This window comes from Lissotriton helveticus, chromosome 4_1 (assembly GCF_964261635.1).
Source record: "Lissotriton helveticus chromosome 4_1, aLisHel1.1, whole genome shotgun sequence".
Classification (NCBI taxonomy): Eukaryota; Metazoa; Chordata; class Amphibia; order Caudata; family Salamandridae; genus Lissotriton; species Lissotriton helveticus.
Window position 1 is genome coordinate 1,103,484,743 of NC_136063.1, and position 19,054 is coordinate 1,103,503,796.

The 19,054-nt window shown below is 45.1% G+C and overlaps 1 protein-coding gene across 2 annotated transcripts in view; it reads left to right on the top strand.

Annotated features, from left to right (window-relative positions):
- Positions 1-19,054, top strand: part of CTNNAL1 (catenin alpha like 1) — an 883,049-nt gene that overhangs the window by 436,957 nt on the left and 427,038 nt on the right. For both annotated transcript variants that reach the window (XM_078687708.1, XM_078687709.1), the window contains exon 7: positions 5,506-5,706. In XM_078687708.1, the coding sequence (XP_078543834.1) occupies positions 5,506-5,706 (201 nt within the window). The remainder of the gene's footprint in view (positions 1-5,505; positions 5,707-19,054) is intronic.

A 19,054-nucleotide genomic window follows, 5' to 3' on the forward strand; every position in this document is an offset into this window, starting at 1 on the left:
CGAGACAAGGAGCTGTGACCATCCTGACTCTGGTCAGAACTGGTCGCTCCACTCGCAGCTCGTCCCAGCCATCTGTGTCAGCGACCTGCACTCTGCCCTGCTATCAGTGCCAGCGACCTGCTATCTGTGCCAGCGACCTGCATTCTGCCCTGCTATCTGTGCCAGCGACCTGCATTGTGCCTGGTATCGTTGCCTGCATTGATTACAATTGTGCCAGCTATTTGTGCCTGCGACCGCATTCTGTGCCATTGATTGTGCCAGTGTTTGTTTTTGTGGCCACGACCTCCTTTGTGCCAATGATCTCGCCCAGCATTGTTGTTGTGCCCTTAGCCCGTCCACGCCGATGCTCCCCCGCGGCCCCACCCCCGCTCCCTCCAGCTCCTACTGACCCTACCCACTCGCCACCCCGCTCCCGCCTCCCAGCTGCTCCTCCCTCCCACAAACAAACTTTAGGCTAATAACGCGAGACAAGGAGCTGTGACCATCCTGACTCCGATCAGAACTGGTCGCTCCACTCGAAGCTCGTCCCAGCCATCTGTGCCAGCGACCTGCACTCTGCCCTGCTATCGGTGCCACGACCTGCTATCTGTGCCAGCGACCTGCATTCTGCCCTGCTATCTGTGCCAGCGACCTGCATTGTGCCTGGTATCGTTGCCTGCATTGATTACAATTGTGCCAGCTATTTGTGCCTGCGACCGCATTCTGTGCCATTGATTGTGCCAGTGATTGTTTTTTGTGCCCACGACCTCCTTTGTGCCAGTGATCTTGCCCAGCATTGTTGTTGTGCCCTTAGCCCGTCCATGCCGCTGCTCCCCGCGGCCCCACCCCCGCTCCCTCCAGCTCCTACTGACCCTACCCACTCGCCACCCCGCTCCCACCTCCCAGCTGCTCCTCCCTCGCTCCGCCCCCTCCACTATCATCTTATGTCAGACCAACACACGCGCAGCGGACGCGCCCTATGCGCGCCGAAGGTGCGCCAAAGGTAAGCCAGTCCGCGCCTGGACCGCGCCCAGGGCCAGACCCCCTGCCCCCCGCAAAATCCACTCCACCCGCCTAATGTACGACGTCGCAACCCTCTCTGCACTCAACACCGGCCGTCTCCCCGACTGTCACCAAGCCGCCCCAGGACGCACGCATGGACCCTTCACCTGCCAATCCTGCAAGTTCGACTGCTTCAAGACCCACACTCAATCCACAAACGACAAACAGAGCTCCGACAACAACCACCTGAAGTGCATCCTGCTCAACACCCGTTCGATCCACAGACACGCCATTGAACTATGGAACCTACTAGACAACACCACGCCAGACATCGCCTTTCTTACAGAAACTTGGATGAACGCCTCATCAGCGCCCGACATCGCCATAGCCATCCCGGACGGTTACAAGATCATCCGAAAGGACCGCATCAACCAGACAAGAGAAGGCATCGCCATTGTCCACAAGAAAACCATCCGCATCACGACCAGCTCCGACGACACCCTCACAGCCGCCGAACACCTCCACTTCCAGATACTTACCGACCCCAAAACCACACTTAGAGGCACCCTCATCTACAGACCACCAGGACCCCGCACACAATTCTGCGAAGACATCACTGACTTCATCAGCCCACACGCCCTCCCCTCCGAGGACTACATTCTCCTAGGGGACCTCAACTCCCACCTGGAAAAGAACAACGACAGCAATACCAACACCCTTCTGGACAACCTCTCCAATCTCGGACTCAAACAACTGGTGAATACCCCCACCCACTACGCCGGACACACGCTCGACCCGATCTTCTCCTCCAGCAAGCACATCTCCTTCAATCACGCCACTGGACTCCACTGGACGGACCACAGCTGCGTACATTTCAACTTCAGAAAGACCACGACCCACCACCACCCACAACAAGTCCCCTGCAGAAACTGGAACAAACTTACCACCGACCAGCTCACCACATCGCTATGCCAAAGCCCTCTCGCCAAATCATCGGACCCAACTCAAGCAGCCATCAATCTCGCACAATGGATCACCCACTGCGCCGACGAATTAGCTCCCCTGAAAAAGCAACACAACAAGCCAGGCAGCAAAAAAGCCTCTTGGTTCAATGACGACCTCAAGAACTCCAAAAAGAAATGCCGCACCCTCGAGAAAGCCTGGCGAAGAAACCCTACCACAGACAACATGACCGCCCTCAAGGAGGCCACCCGCAAACACCCCCAGCTGATCCGATCCACCAAGAAATCAGCATTCAAGGAGCGACTCGACAACAACGCCCACAACAGCAAGGAACTCTTCAGCATCATCAAAGAGCTTACCAATCCCAGCGCCGACACCAACAACATCACTCCCTCTCAAGGCCTCTGCGACTCTCTAGCCTCGTTCTTCCACAGTAAAATCACTAACATACATAACAGCTTCTGCGACCAGTCCACCCCCCTTACCACCGAACTGAAGCCCCCCACCACCACCCTTGACGCCTGGAACCCGATCAGCACCGAAGACACCATCCGCTTGATGAACTCCATCCACTCCGGATCACCAACCGACCCATGCCCCCACCACATCTTCAACAAGGCCGACTCCATCATCGCACTCCACCTCCGGAATATCATCAACTGCTCCCTCAACACCGCTAACTTCCCGGAAAGCTGGAAACATGCCGAACTCAGTGCTCTCCTGAAGAAACCTACAGCAGACCCCACTGAACTTAAGAACTACCGCCCCATCTCGCTCCTCCCTTTCCCTGCCAAAGTCATAGAGAAGGCCGTCAACAATCAGCTCGCAGCCTTCCTCGAGTCTAACGGCTCCCTCGACCCCTCACAGTCCGGTTTCCAAGCCAAACACAGCACCGAGACCGCCCTCATCGCAGCCACAGACGACATCCGATCACTACTCGACAACGGAGAAACAGCTGCCCTCATCCTCCTGGACCTCTCCGCAGCGTTTGACACGGTCTGTCATAGCACCCTTGTACAACGCCTCAACAACATCGGAATACAAGGAAAAGCATTGGATTGGATCATATCGTTCCTCACCGGAAGAACCCAGAGAGTCCGCCTCCCCCCTTTCAGATCAGAGGCCACCGAAGTAATCTGCGGCATTCCCCAAGGCTCCTCGCTCAGCCCCACTCTCTTCAACGTCTACATGAGCCCCCTCGCATCCATCGCACGCCAACACAACCTCAACATCATCTCCTACGCTGACGACACACAGCTGATCCTCTCCCTCACCAAAGACCCAAACACCGCCAAAACCAACCTACACGAAGGGATGAAAGACGTAGCCGAATGGATGAAGAACAGCCCCTTAAAACTAAATTCAGACAAGACGGAAGTCCTCATCCTAGGATCATCACCCTCCGCTTGGGACGACTCATGGTGGCCACCAGCCCTAGGCAGCGCGCCCAAACCAACGGACCATGCTCGCAACCTGGGAGGGATTCATTCTAGACTCCTCCCTCTCGATGACCAGACAAGTCATTGCCATCTCATCATCATGCTTTAACATCCATCCTACGCATGCTCAAAAAGATCTTCAGATGGATCCCCACCGAAACAAGAAAGACAGTCACCCAAGCACTTGTCATAAGCCGACTGGACTACGGAAACACCCTCTACGCTGGAACCACAGCCAAATTACAGAAAAAACTCCAACGCATTCAGAACGCCTCCGCCAGACTCATCCTAGACATACCCCGCCACGACCACATTTCCGGTCACCTGAGAGACCTTCATTGGCTCCCCGTCAACAAGAGAATAACGTTCCGTCTTCTCACCCACGCACACAAAGCCCTCTACGACCTAGGACCCAAATACCTCAACACGCGCCTGACCTTTTACACCCCCACCCGTCAACTACGATCGTCCAATCAAGCCCTCGCCACGATTCCACGTATCCATAAAACCACCATGGGAGGAAGATCTTTCTCCTACCTGGCGGCCAAAACCTGGAACTTTCTCCCCACCCACCTCCGCCTTACTCAGAACCACCTCTCCTTCAGAAAACAACTCAAAGCTTGGCTATTTGATAAGTAACAACCCCCCCCCATCAAGCGCCTTGAGACCCTCCGGGTGAGTAGTGCGCTATACAAATTTTAACTTGACTTGACTTGACCTTCACGGTAGCTAACCACACTTTGGCCAAAGTCCCGGCTTTACCTTAGCTTGGGGTGCTGATTGATGTGAACACAAATTGGAAGTCCTTGGCTGAGGGGAGGATGTGTGAACTTGTTAAGGCTATGGGGAAGTGAATAGCTTTGCCCAGAGGCTGGGCTCCTGGTCACCATGTACTCTATTTAAGATCTATCCGTCTAAATATGTCTCGAAGGTCTGATATGGCAGCGAGGTACAGGGGTACACAAAGTTTGATAAAATTCAGATTGCTGTAAATCTGTTTGTGCAGGTCCCTAAAAGTACCCCGGCCTTCTTTGTCCATGAGGAGCTTGGAATTAAATACAAAGGTGGCATAGTTGCTCTTAGAACTTTTAACATGCTGGATCAAGATCTGGACTGGGGAGGGACTCAAGCTGAACAGGCAGATCCTCTCTGATTGCCTGTCCCTTGACCATGCACAAAGAAATCCCTTGGATTGCCTATGTGAAGGCAGTTCTTGTCGGCTTGGACAGGGAGGTCGTATTTTATTTCCCCCATTCCCTGCTCTCATTGAAATTGAAAAAGGTGAGGGATCTGTTTTAGAACGCATATCATTACAAAGAGAACAAGCCGAGCTGATGAAACCCATGGTTCGGGGGCATTTGCTCTTAAAACAGTCCATAGTATGGAGCCATGTTAAATTTATGTATTAAATGTGAGGAATAGATTTGTTTTGGCACGATTCAGGCTTATTCTGTTGCACCATCTTCTGGCCTCATCCAGTGGATGGTGCCAACCTGGCACTATGGTGTCCTTCGGCTGCGACTATATATCTCCACAGGACACCTTACATTTTATATTGTTCTGTAAATATTTTAGCATGCCTAGACAACTGTATATCATCCTGTTATTGCAACTCGCCCGGTGTTCATGTTTTTTGCAACATATTTTATTTTCTGCCTCCTGTTTCTTATGAGCTGCGCTGAGATCGATGCATTCCAGAGCTGACTGATTAATTTTGTTGCTGCTAATGGGGTATTCTTAGTTTTCTGTGATATTAATACTGTTTCTCACAATTTTTCTGGTTTTTGTTTTGAGCCACATCATGTGTATATGATTTTATTTTTATTGATGCATGTGTCATGCTATAATGCTCTTTTTATGGTTGTATTATAACCGAATAAAGATTTATGAAATGAAATGAGTGTGCAGTTGTAGATGTGGATTCTGGGTCAAAAGACCTATAAAACCAAAATGGGTCCTTAGGCATTGGATAGAAAAGGGTGGTCATGTCCTTGTGGAAGACTTGAAGGCACTGCAGACTGCAGGTCTTAAGCGAGCTTGTCTGACTTTGCAAGAATTTTCTCTACCCTGTATGGGTCTTCTTGAGTGATACACCTGCCATGTAATCCCCTTTCTCTTTTAGAATAAGGTAGAAGGACTCCGAGAAAACTTTTATTTCCTGTCGAAGGAAAATCTGACAACATTACTGGAGCTGATCTTGGAGCATACGGAGGACTTCACCGACTCTGCCTACACCAGCCATGAGTACCGCGAACGTATCTTGGAGCTGTCCCAGCAAGCCAAGATGGAGTTGGAACAACTGATTTCCGTGTGGATGCAAGCTGTAAGAGCTTTTTAACAAAGTAAATTCTTTTCATTTTATGAGAAACTCTGACTTTAGAAAGAGAACTGTTTTTGAGATTTCTACTGAAAAAAAGTAGTGCTGCTTTTTTGCATCATTATGTTGCTCTCCTGCATGCATTTAAACATCCATGCTATTCTGTAAAGGTTAATTTCTTTTTTTATTTTAATAATCTTTTCCTAATTGAAACAGCCATAAATATCCACCTCTAAACCATTTTCTTTTATCCTAGAATGCTAATTTCCTTTCTTTCTAGCTCTCTCTCACTTCAGTGAAGGTAAATTATAAGCTTTAGAAAGGGGGACAAGTTGGATGATGAGTTTCAAGGGCTATTCTACAGTTTTTTCCACACCAAGAGACACTTAGTAATGGGATGACTGTGAAACTTTAGGAACACCTAGCATTACCTGTCGATACTGTGAAAGTTGTAAAAGTCTACACAGATAAACATTCAGATCTCTAAGATAGCAGTAAATTTGGAATTGTGACAATGCAGCTATAAGCATCCATCCAGATATTATAACACTCTTTAGCACATAATTAGAACTAGAATCTCCTTGTTTATGATTTGGACTCTTAAGGGACACATATGCCAAAGGTACACAAACAGTCTTCAAGTGCACCAAGGCCCTGCTACCTCATGCTTGCCCTCTCTGTATATTAGTGCTGTGCTATTTCTTTTGGTCAACCTACAACAATTGTAGTGTACAGCAACAGCTACATTTTCCATGACCTTTTAGCTGTCTTAGTGATGTGCACATGCTATAAACCTACATTTACATGTCACTTTTCCCTGGGTTTGATTTATGTATACGATCCAGAATACAGGGACACATTCAAGAAGCCAATCTCCAAGGAATCTGTGCATTGTCAGTATTACACAAATGTAGAAGGGCTCAAGTATTATATGTGAGACCTAGGCCAATATTTTTGCTCTGTATTTGTGGGACATCTTTCCTACAATATATTATTCAATTCTTTAATTGAACATGATATGACTTTCACTGAACCATTACTGGTATTGTTCTGAGATTTTTGGCGCCAGATACCTGCACAACTGAGCCACAGGTTGTATAAATTATGGGCCTGATTTAGATCTTGGCAGACGGGTTACTCCGTCACAGCGGTGAATGTCCCGTCCGCCGAAATATAAATCCCATAGGATATAATGCAATTTATATTTTGGCAGACGGGATATCCATTTCCGTTGTGACGAAGTAACCCATTCGCCAAAATCTAAATCAGACCCTATATTTTATTTAGTGCGTTACAGAAGACCCTACCAGGAGTGACAGTGTTACCTAGTGTAACCCCCTATGTATTCTGGCCTAACTGCCAGTTCGGTCCACTGTGTTATCCTCAGAACTCAAGCGATATCATCCTTTCATGACTATACCGAAGAAATGGAACACACGTAGACAAGACAAGGCATGGGAAAACAACTCCCAGTGCAACACCTATCAATAGTAGAAATATGTGAAAAATATGTTTGAGGTTAGAAAGTGAGAGGGACCCTTTTTAGTCTTAGTTGTTATGAAGACTCAAGGAAGAAACGTGCATAAAAGAAGCCATTCCTCGTCTCAAACTTGAGACTGGCTTGCTTTAGGTAGGTAGTCTGTTATCGTTTATAGAAAGTGTATACCTAAGCAACCAGCTAGGCAGCACACTTCTTACTTTCTATGGGCCAATACAGCTCAATACATTACTTTTTTAGGTCTCGCCTGAGACAGTGCATGGCTGTCGCTTTGAGACATTTAGTAAGTGGCTTTTAAAAGTGCCACCAGAGGCTTTTGCTGGCCTACAGCCTGCGTTCACGAGCGTGTGCACAGCTGCCATCTGTGTTTTTATTGCTGTAATCAGGCTCCTCTGCTCTCATTCCCCCCTCCCTTCTCCCCCTCCCTCTTCGTCAGTTTCATTTGCCTCTTGTATCCCTGTTATTATTAGCTTTAGCATTTACACACGCATTTACACACCACACGAATCATCAGCAGTTTAACACGGATGTGCGAAGTAAAGAACAGCAGGCTAATTATTAAAGGCAGAGCCCCCAAGTAACCAAGTAAGTTGCCAAACCAACGCTGCTTCTCTTTGAGCCCGCTAACTGTGCCATTTGCCTACCTGGACGCCACGCATCCATGACGTTGCAGCCACGTCTTAATTATCATTTATGACAAGGCACTCCAGTAGTGCTCTGGGGTATTTATTTGTTCATAAACTACTTGGTGAGTTTCTGGTCTTCAATACTCAACATACTAAAATCGTTAGGTAGTTTGCATTTGTGCTACCAGTTATGTATTACCAAGTATGCTTTTGCTGAGGCTGTCCTTGCTGATCCGCCATCTGTCTTTCCTCCTTCTGGCCGTCATGGCTCATAAAGCACATCGCTCTCCCAAGCGCCGGCTCCAGACGACCCTTTCCATGGCCCGGGGCTGGTTTTAACACTTGTACCAAAACACTTGATGCACTATAGTCATCTGCATTGTTTAAGACATATTAAGGCATAATATATATTGCGGATCCCAGAGTATACCGGGCCTTTAACCGTGTACCCGTTCGCCGCATATTAACATGCAATTTTTGCTTTTGGGCTACTGTTGTATTTGGCTATCGGGCCATGTAGTCTTGTATCTATTCGCCGCATCGTGTTAACACGCAATTTTACCTGTGGGCTTCTTCTATATAAGGCTATATATAGTCCTCATGTGCATAAATTATAAAAGTGCCCCATTTACTCTCAGGTCAGGTCACGGGAGCAGAGAGGCATTACAACTTTTTTTTATCCTTTTCCTAAACTACAGATTATTAGTATCGTACTTATCATGCCATTTGCTTAACTGGACACCACGCAATCATGACACTGCAGCCACGTCTTAATTATTATTTATGACGAGGCACTCCAGTAGTGCTCTGGGGTACTTATTAGTTTATAAACTACTCAGTGAGTCTCTGGTCTTCAATACTCAACATACTAAAATCGTTAGGTAGTTTGCATTCGCACTACCAGTTATGTATTACTAAGTATGCTTTTGCTGAGGCTGTCCTTGGTGATTTGGCATATTTGTACTCCTTTTCTTGAATATGTGATGTTACATGTCTCCGGATGTCTCCCCCTTTTCTTCACCACTTTGCAGATCAAGAGTTTGCATCTGTCTTCTTCACCTATTGTTGCATTCCGTTGCACCTCTGGATAATTCATGATTGGTCCTAAGCTATTCTTTTGATATTTCACTTTATGCTATTTAAGGATAAAGGTACAAGACCATAGTTTTTTTTAAGCACAGTAAGCAGTTTTCAGTAAGGCCAGCAACCTCATACAAAATTGTATATCTTCTTCTCTCTTTGCAGCGGTCAGATTTAGTAATTAGCTCCTGGTCCATTTCCATGTTTTTAAATAAGAATTCTTATGCTTGCTTGATCCCACAATTTGGTGATCGTTGAACACATAACACGACCTCTCTCTCTCTACCTCTCTACCTCTCTACCTCTCTCTACCTACCTCTCTACACCCCTCTCTCTACACACCTTTCTCCACCCACCTCTCTACACCTCTCTCTCTCTCTCTCTCTCTCTCTCTCTACACACCTCTCTCTCTCTCTACACACACCTCTCTCTCTCTCTCTCTCTCTCTACACACCTCTCTCTCTCTCTCTCTACTCACCTCTCTCTATCTCTCTCTCTCTACTCACCTCTCTCTATCTCTCTCTCTCTCCACACCCCTCTCTCTCTCTCTCTCTCTCTCTCTCTCTCTCTCTCTCTCTCTCTCTCAGAGAGATTGCTTGTCCTTTTAATTAAAAAAACAATCATTGGCATAGCCAATAGGTCTCGCCTTTGGGGCCTTATAAGTGTTTAACCACGCAACAGTTAATGTTGTTGCACCAAGGATATTGTGCTACATAACTAAATACTTATAAGGTCCCAAAAGCGAGACCTATTGGCTATGCCAATGCTTGTTCTATGATGCTGTAAATGTAGCCGTTGGGGCATAGGCCTGCAAGTTATCAAGATATTACCTGCCTATGTGCCTAGTTATTTATAAGAATAAACAAGAGTATTATAGAAAGAATGGCTCACCTGTAATCTTGCCATGACCATCACAAGAAAAAATCTGGCGGGGCGTAGTCTACAGGCATACAATTGAGCTCAATATTTGGCTAGTACTGAGTCAATTCTACCCAACTGGTACAGGATGAAAGAGCGCAATTGATCTAAGTGAGGACACATTGCAGGACCAAATCATTGAAGAAAGGAGAAACATCAATGATCCTCAGTTCGTCAAGGATGATAAATTCCTCATTTGAAAACATTGGGGAATATTTGCTACAATAGCAAATAATTTGCTACTTTTAGATTTACAATACTTTGCGCTGGTGTATGCCATCTTAAATTACAGGTTCCACAAATTATCTTATGGGTTAGACTGTTCCAGTGACTAGACCAGTGCTGTTCTTCTCTTGTTTCTACTTTAAGCGCAAAACCCTTTTTTGAAGTTTTTGATTTTCTTTACTTCATTTGATCAAATGATTTTTTTCCTTTGAAGTGAGATTTAATAATTATGTTGATCACACTCTACTTCTGTATATGTTATGTTCCCTGTAAACACAATGAGAGATTTCCTCAAGGCTGTATATGAATTCTCCACGACTCCTTGCAAACATTCAAATCTTTCTGATACTACAAGCATTAAGCAAGTACAGGATTGTTACTTTCATTATAGCCCAGCCAAAACATGATCAGAGATCTGGACCCTTTATGAAATCTCTATTAGCAAAACATCTTTGTGCCTACTGAACATTGTGGCACCATGACTCAAGTCCTAGCTGTTGTTGAATAAGAAGAATAGATGTGATCTGTTCATCTCCAGGATTTATTTTTCGACATCACTATCTGGGAGGAAAATTATAGGGGGCTTTTTAATTTCTTTATGGTAAATAATAATTTCAGTAGTTTAGGGTCTTCCTTTTTAGTCTGGACTTGGCTCTTCCCATTTTTGTAACTTTATACTTATTTGAATGTACTTCAAATCTGCAGTACATAGCATAGCGTACAAGTGTTTGTCCGATTGAAATGATATCACAACATTATGATCATCATAGTGATCGTATTTGTTTGTATGTTTTTATATTGATGCATTTTTAGTTGAGCAAACATGCCCTTAATGTGTTTTAAGCTCTTAAAAAATTGCATTATTTATTGCATTAGTTGTGTTGTGGATTAATCTCCCGTCACCCCCACCAGTTCCCCATTGCTGTTGGCAGATGCTTCTTATTGCTCTATCCATAAATGCCCCCTTCTTCCTGGCAAGTAGATTTCTAGGTACATGGCCTATCTGGGTATCCATTTCGGTTCCATGCTTTCACCAGACGAAAGAACAAAAAAACAAAAAACGAAGGTTTGGTCAGACAAACAGTGTTGAGAAAATTAGATGGAGTAACTATGCAGTTAGAGTTAGTTGGCTTGATTCATCTAGTGTTAAGGTGCTTTCTCCTCTACCACTGAATCAAGTGCACCTGAATTTTTATCCCATCATCTATCTGCACAGGAAGTGACATGACAGGTTGTCTGCCAAAACTGTCTTTAAAGAAGAAGAAGCCAATCAATAAGATTTCATATCCCATTATCCATCTGCACACCGCCCACCGTGCTCCTCTACCAGGACCTACTTAATGGTGACCGCAGAGTTGTGTGCCAATGACATGCCAGAGGCACTCAAAAGGCAAGCCTAACTGTGCCCGCCTGCACCTGGAAAGCACCTCGCACCAGGAACCCTGGTCCTTCCCTAACCACCATTACGCTTCCATGCTCTTCCACACGCTTAATCACAGCCGCCATTCACTACCCTTCTGTCCCTTGCACCACACAACATGGAGGAAGCATTCACATGCAGTTCCTGCAAGTTCTCATGCACTCTCCCATAATGTACACCCACAATTCCCACACCAACACCATCCAGCACCAACTTGCTCACACTCACAAGTCACCCACTCACGCTCACAGACACCAACCACCACCCACACAACATGCCACACCCACATAAATGCTCCTCAACACCCACTCAATCACCAAACATGCAACAGAGGTATGTGACCTGCTGCATGACCACACTCTAGTCCTGTTCTTCCTCATAGAAATAGGTCTAATCCCAACTTCTGCACCGGACATCGATACAGGCATATCCACGGGTAGAAGATTGCCAGGCAAGACTGTCAGCACGAGTAGGGGGTGGAGTAGCCATCATATTCAAAGACCTCCCCCATCAGCTGCACCACCTACATGGATACACTTCATGTTCAAGATGCGTATCACTGCCATCTTTTCCCTGGGTGAAACCCTTGTATACACCATCACTCACCAATTTCATCAGCGACATACACTTCATCAAACCCCTCTTCATCAACACCTTCACCTTCATCCTCCTTCTAGACATTTCACCTAGAAGATCACACATCCCAAACTCTATGGTCCTCTTAGAAAACCTCAGAACCTTCAGCCTCACCCACTTATTGAATCTACCCACTGCGCTGGAAAAATATTGGACCTGATCTCCTCCTCAATCAGCAACATTACAGTAAAAAAGCCAGCAACTTATAATACCTGGACAGACCAGATGATCGCCAGTTTCAGCATACCCATCATGTACCACCACCAGACATGCCCACATCAGCTGGAAAAGCTTCAGACAAAAGGACTAGGCTTCTGCCCTTTCTGTGCACTGATCGGACCACACCAGCAACTTGCTGAAAGTCACCAAGAACCTCAACAGCTGGATCATTACATACCCCAACACCCTGGCTCATCTTAAGCACAACCCAACAACAAGAACCCAACCACAGGCTAGCTGGTATACATAGGAACTGAGGAAATGCCACTGCAAGCAACTGGAGTGTAAGTGGAGAACAAGTCAAGGCACCACGGAGACATCGTCAAATCCTGCCTAAGACACTACCACCAGCAGGTAAGGAGCACCAAGCTCACAACTCTTGCAGATGGCATAGACACCGGAACACACAGCAGCAAGAAAATATTTGCCATCACCAAAGATTTCACCATGCCTCCTGCCACTCCAGCAACATCACCTCCTCACAAGGCTTTTACAGAAAGCTCTCAGAATTTTTCTGTAACAAAATCACCTCGGTATACACCAACTTCGATCCTCAACTGGACCCCTTCACAGTTGCAACTCATCTTTCCATTACAGTGTTATTTTGGTAACTGGTATGGTGGTAAGCTCAGCCTTGAAGGGTGGTGGCAAGTCAAGCCAATGTCACAACTTTTCAAGTGTTGTTTGCTTCATAAAATATTCTAACACGGTTAGCTATATATTGTTGTGGCTCGTCTATATGTTATGTCTTACTGCAGGTAGCTAAAAATTATAAGACTTTTATAATGTATTGGCTAATTATTAGGGTTTGTCAAGATAAATTCCTAGTAAAAGTTAGTATTTTGTTAAAAGCAGTGGGCGTACTTCTTAAGATCAATGAACATTCTGGAGGGGTTGTTGTCCAAAGACAAAGATGCAAACATGATAGTAGAAAGACTATCTCAATAATGTCCTCCGAAATGCTAATTGATAGGGGTCCCAAAACAGTTCCTCTAACCTCAAGAAACCTTATTGCCATGTCTGTAAGCAGCCTGGTCATTGGAAAACTGCCAGCAGTTGCCCCAAAGCCAACAATAAGGAAAATAGTCCTCCAAGTAACACTCCAAGGCCTCTTGTTACTATTAGTAGTAATCCCTCAGGTGCAGACGCTGAGTTTAGAATGTTTTTTCCTAGGCTTAAATACTAAGAAGGACTGTGTTGTTTCTGATATTATTGGTAGTCAGAGTTGGTTGACTACAGTTTGTTTGTTTGAGGAGTTTTACATATTTATTTTTATTTATTTTATTTTATTTGAAAGGTTTTATAGTCTCTCTCTCTCCCCCACCTTCAATTCAATATATACTTTATTCGGCATAAAACGATACCATAAAAGTACAATGTAAAAAAGCAGTATCTCCTACGTTTTAAAAAAAACCATGCTAAGATTCTATTTAACAGCAATACATAAAATAAAATTGATTCAACACAAGGATCATCTTATAAAACTGGCCAAGAAGTGCCAGAATACAAATATTTCATCCATAATATAATGCAGTCAATAGCAGATATTAAATATTCACGACCATTATTCCACCCCTCTACTGGTTCTGAATTTCATCGCTAATCTTAAGAAGTTTACTGTACAGAACAGCGTTAAAGGTTCTACTGACCGTTTCAAAAACAGTAGGGCCACCTTAGCTTGTTTAAACTTGGCTTTCTTTAAAATACCTTTTAAAAATAATCGCCTAGGGTAAGCATAAAATGGGCATAGTAGGACCAAATTAAGCGTATCCTGTGGAGACCGTTGGTCGCAGCCACAGGGGCACTTACTCTCCAAATGCTTTGTATACCCTGCTGGGACAGCCAAAGTGTGATGTAACACATTTAGCCTGAAGCGGGTCATCAGGAATCTGTCGTGAGGATTGTAGATAAGACACAGATAAGGTTCCAGGCCCAGGCACGACTTTGTGAGCTGGTGAGTTCTTACTGATGGCTTAGTTATCTCTCTTGCTTCCCTATTTGATGTGGCTGTGTTTAAAAATTCTGAATTAATACAGCCCTTATCCTTAGCTAGCAATTTTGTCGGGTGGGTATAATATTCCGCACAACCCATGGCTAGCAGGTTTTCCTTAATATATCTAAGCCATGGAATATTATGACCCTGTGCCCGTGTCATGCAATCTAGTGCTATTTGTTGACTTAATCCTGCCTCTGGGTTTGTCCATACTTTAATCCAGCATGCGAGGGGCTTCCATTGCAGCTTGTCGCACAGATGGGCTATACCCAGTCCTCGTGAACCACATAGGAGGAAATGCTTTGTGGGACTTTCAGTACCCGCCTCAAATATTTGTTTTCTTCTATTTGTAACTTATGCGGGTCTACAAAGCCCCAAACCTCACTCCCATATGAAACTTTGGCACAACTTACAGAACAGTAAAGGTTCAGAATTTGCTCCGGGGACTATCGGCCTAGCCTCTTTGCGAAGTTCATGGAGGCCCCTGTCGAGTTAATTAGTTTATTGCATTTCTCCTCCACAAGGGCTTTGAAACTAAGGCGACTGTCAAACAGGATCCCCAGATATGAAAATGACTTAACCTTTTCCAATCCCTGTGTGCCTATTGTGTACTTGGTTTTACTGGATGGTCCTTTCCCTGCCTCCATAACATATGATTTGGTGAGGTTAGGTGACAAATCTAAGCTATCCATAAAATGGACAAAGCCATCTATGAGGCGCTGCAGTCCACGCGGAGTACGGGCCAAGAGTACCGCGTCGTCTGCGTACAGTAACACAGATATCCCTCTCCTACCTATCTGCGGGCAGTCCACCCCTAGAGCTACCAACGCCTGGGTCAAGCCATTAATGTATAAGGTAAAAAGGAAGAGGGCCAAAATGCACCCCTGCCTCACTCCCCTTGAACATGGGAAGTGGTCTGTGACATTTCCCTCCTCATCGTATCTCACCTGAGCAGAAGTATTCTGATGCATTGCACGTAATATATTTACCAGTCCAGGATCGACTCCCAAGGCCCCCAGTATTCCCCACAATTTCTTCCGATTTACTCGGTCAAATGCCGCGGTGAGATCCATGAAAGCCAAGTACACCTCTCCCCCACCTCTCTCCCTCCTTCATTCTTTGTCTACTTCCCCTGCTCCTACCCCCTCTCCCCTGAATCTCCCCCATGCCTGCTCTTTCCCTTACGTATATATATGTCCTTATTGTTTTTCTCGACCTAACATGTAACTATGCTCTGAAACTGTGTAATCTTGTAATGATGTAACCTGAAACTATGGTCTGATACTCATGTAAAGTGCTCTGATACCTTCGGGTCAGCGACAACATGACCTGTCATGGTTTCAGAGAACTATACATATAGCAAACAAGTTATACATACAGGAAGAAATGCAATAAGGAATAAGCAAACAGCAATACAGTTACAGTATTCAGTGGCGGCTGGTGACATTTTAAAGTGGTGAGGCGTAAAATATTTGGTTTGCTACACTGTGGTGAGCGAGCGCAGCGTGGGAGCCTGAACAACCTACATGGTGTTCGGGGGGTTCTCCCCCCCCCCCCCATAACATTTTTTTAAAAGAATGGACAAATGGTGCATTTTCAAGCAAATTTGAGAAAGTAGAAAGGTTAATAAAGCAATTGTTAATTACCTTGCTATTTCCCTGTCAAGCAGCATCACACCTCTGTACATTTCCCTTCTATGTTCATTGTCTTGCTATGTCTCAGTCAAACACCAGCACAACCTTGTATGTCTCTCTTCTATGTTTATCGCCTTGCTATGTCCCTATCAAACAGAAGCAATGTCCTGCACATCTCTCTCTGTTCTGTTCATTGCCTTGCAATTTCCCGAGCAAGCAGCTATAAAGCCCTGTACACCTCTCTTCTATGTTCACTGCCTTGTTATGTCCCTGTCAAACAACAGTACCAACTTGTACGTCTCTCTTCTATGTTCATCTCCTTGCTAGGTGCCTATTAAACAGAAGCAAGGTCCTGCATATCTCCCTGCTGTGTTCATTTTCTTGCTATTTCTCTGTCACGCAGAAGCACAGCCCTGTACATCTGTCTTCTATGTTTACTGCCACTGAGTTGTGCATTCTACACCCTGAGCAGACATTCAGCAGCCAGCCAGAATTAGTTTAGCCTGGTTTGCTGGTGTAGCTCCGTCACACAGGCTCAAGTAAGATACCTTCACAATTAACCGGGATAAGGTCAAGCTCTGGAGATATAGGACATGGCAGAAAGATATGCGGCTGCTGACAGGGCTGGACAGGTAGCTGGGAGGCTTTCTACTTTATCACCGATTTTAAATGTCAGATTTGTGTGTCCCACTCAACCATCAAATTTGATCAGTTTTGTAGCAAAGGAAAAAAAAAGTAATTGTCGCTTGCAGAGTTTAACTCTCAATGTCTTCAGTCTCCAACATTTGTTCATGCTCTCTCGGCTCACGGGTCATTGGTTATACAGTTCAAGCTGTTTCACCAAGCGCTAGACACTTTTTACGGAAACCACCCCCTACCTCATGCACATCTATTTCGCCCACCAGCAAAAACAAATATTACCACAGCGTTTCGATGGCTTATCCTTGAGTTTTAAGGGCTTGGGTCAAATTCCTGTTTTTTACTGTGAAAAGCAATTCCTCTGGATCATCATCGTTACATCTGAATACATCTCAATTTTTCAAATCAGAAAAAGGGTAGCTACATATTACACAATTTCCATATTATATCAAGTAACAAAAAAAAAGGAAAATAAATTCACTGTAAAGTGCAGCAGGAAAGGCTCAAAGAAGTGGTGACCTTGGTACTAAACTGAGTATTCTGTAAAAGCACCTACAATTGGAAACGGATCCAGACAATTTTAACAGATAAGGGAACTGAGGTACAGAAAGTTGATTTTTTTTCTCCAGATGTATCTTACAAAGTCAGGATTCATTACAGGCTCCACTGTCAGCAGATACTAGCCCACGTCTCCTTCTTAAGTAGGCATTTGTATTTTAGGCAAGGGTGCAAGTTCTGGAACAAACACTTTAGATAATGGGTTGAGTAGGGCAAATATTGCAAATTAAACCAGAACACTCCAAGGACCCAGAAATGGTGCACACCTAAATTACAAATACAAAATAAAGATGAGAGCAATAACTGGTATCTAACTTTTGTTTAAATAGAATGCATAAAAAGACGCTCATAAAGTGTAACTTCTATTGTAGGAAATTGGTAGATAAGATGTAAACAAATTCATTCAAGCACTTTTTTTCTCACTAAAGTAATTGTTCTCTTTGGTTTGCAACGTTGCAGTAAAGATGCTGTCACCCACGATATTCTTAACGTGACATATAATATATACACATGAATGTCAAGTGTGGGAAGAAAATGAGTACTTAAATTGTATGGCAGCATTTGAGGTGTGTCATATATGTCAGATACCACTTCCCGCACATAGGCCCATATTGTATTCCATCATTTGTAATTAAGTGGTTAAAGAAACGCAGGGTCACACAAACATCTGCCCTTTAACAAGTTTCCAGGAAAAAGAAAAGACAAGGTTCACGAAATTCATGCTGATATGACAAAGAGGAAATTCCCAGAAACAAAGCCGGGGCAATAGAATTAAAAAAGAAACAGGCCATACCAGTGGAGTCTGCAATAGTTGCCCCATATGGAAATTGAAAAGTCTGTGTTCCCGATTTGGAAGGGGGACACGCGAAGTTTGAATCAGACTCTCTGGCTTTTTTGATCCCAACTAACTGCCCAGTTCCATTACCCCACCTTTCTCTTGATCTGGTCCAATTATACAACGATGCATAATTCTTATCTGAACAAGTATTTAAAAATTCAAATCACAGCCACTCAATCAAGAGTGAACCTCTGCAGCCCATAAAAAATTAGCAAGCAACGCTTGAAAAGCATGCGCAAACTATAAGGACTGTCAACCCCGGAAAGTCTCGTCCTTTAAAGAGACATGTCCTTAATGCGTCATGGATAGGGATGTTCTAGAAATGTAGGCATCACCAGATAGCGCACCACCTGCATGGAGGTTTTCTTCGTGCCCTCAGGCAAATCCATAGGATGATGTGATTACATGAAGTGCCGTACTCCGTCCAAGACTGGCATGTGCTAGACTCAGGATCAATTTCAGTAAAAGTGAGGGAAATGCTTTAGCATAGTCTTCAAAACCAGCATGAGGCAACCAGTTGTGGCTCGCAATACTCGTGGAAGGGGTGGGGGGTAGGGGGTCACGCAAGGGTTATCACGGGGGGATAGTAAAATTAAAATAAAATGAAAATGTACCTGACCGGGTCCCGCGCCGCCTCTGCTCCTGGGCTGGGTCCTTCCCCGCCTCTGCTGCTCCTGAACAGGAACAGGCATGCTCCCCCCCCTCCTGTAAGCCAATCACAGTGCTGCAATGGCAGCGTTGTGATTGGTGGGGAGTCCCAGACAGGCCATTTTGTCTATGTAGGCTAAATGTAGAGTGCGCATGACTGCTTTGGTCGGCCCCAGGGCCGACCATACAGTCAGGGCACTCAGAGTGGTGCAAGCCACTCCTCCCTGACTCGCCCGCCCCCAACCAGGCATTAACCTCCCGCCTGCCCTCAAACAGGCATACCTCTGCCTTCTGCTTTCTCGCAGCACGAGAAGCAGAAAATAAAATGGTATTTAAAATACCATTTTATTTTCTGCTTCTCGCACTGCGAGAAAGCAGTGAGGCGGCGCTCCTAAGCCCTAATGGAGAGGCCGCCACTGACA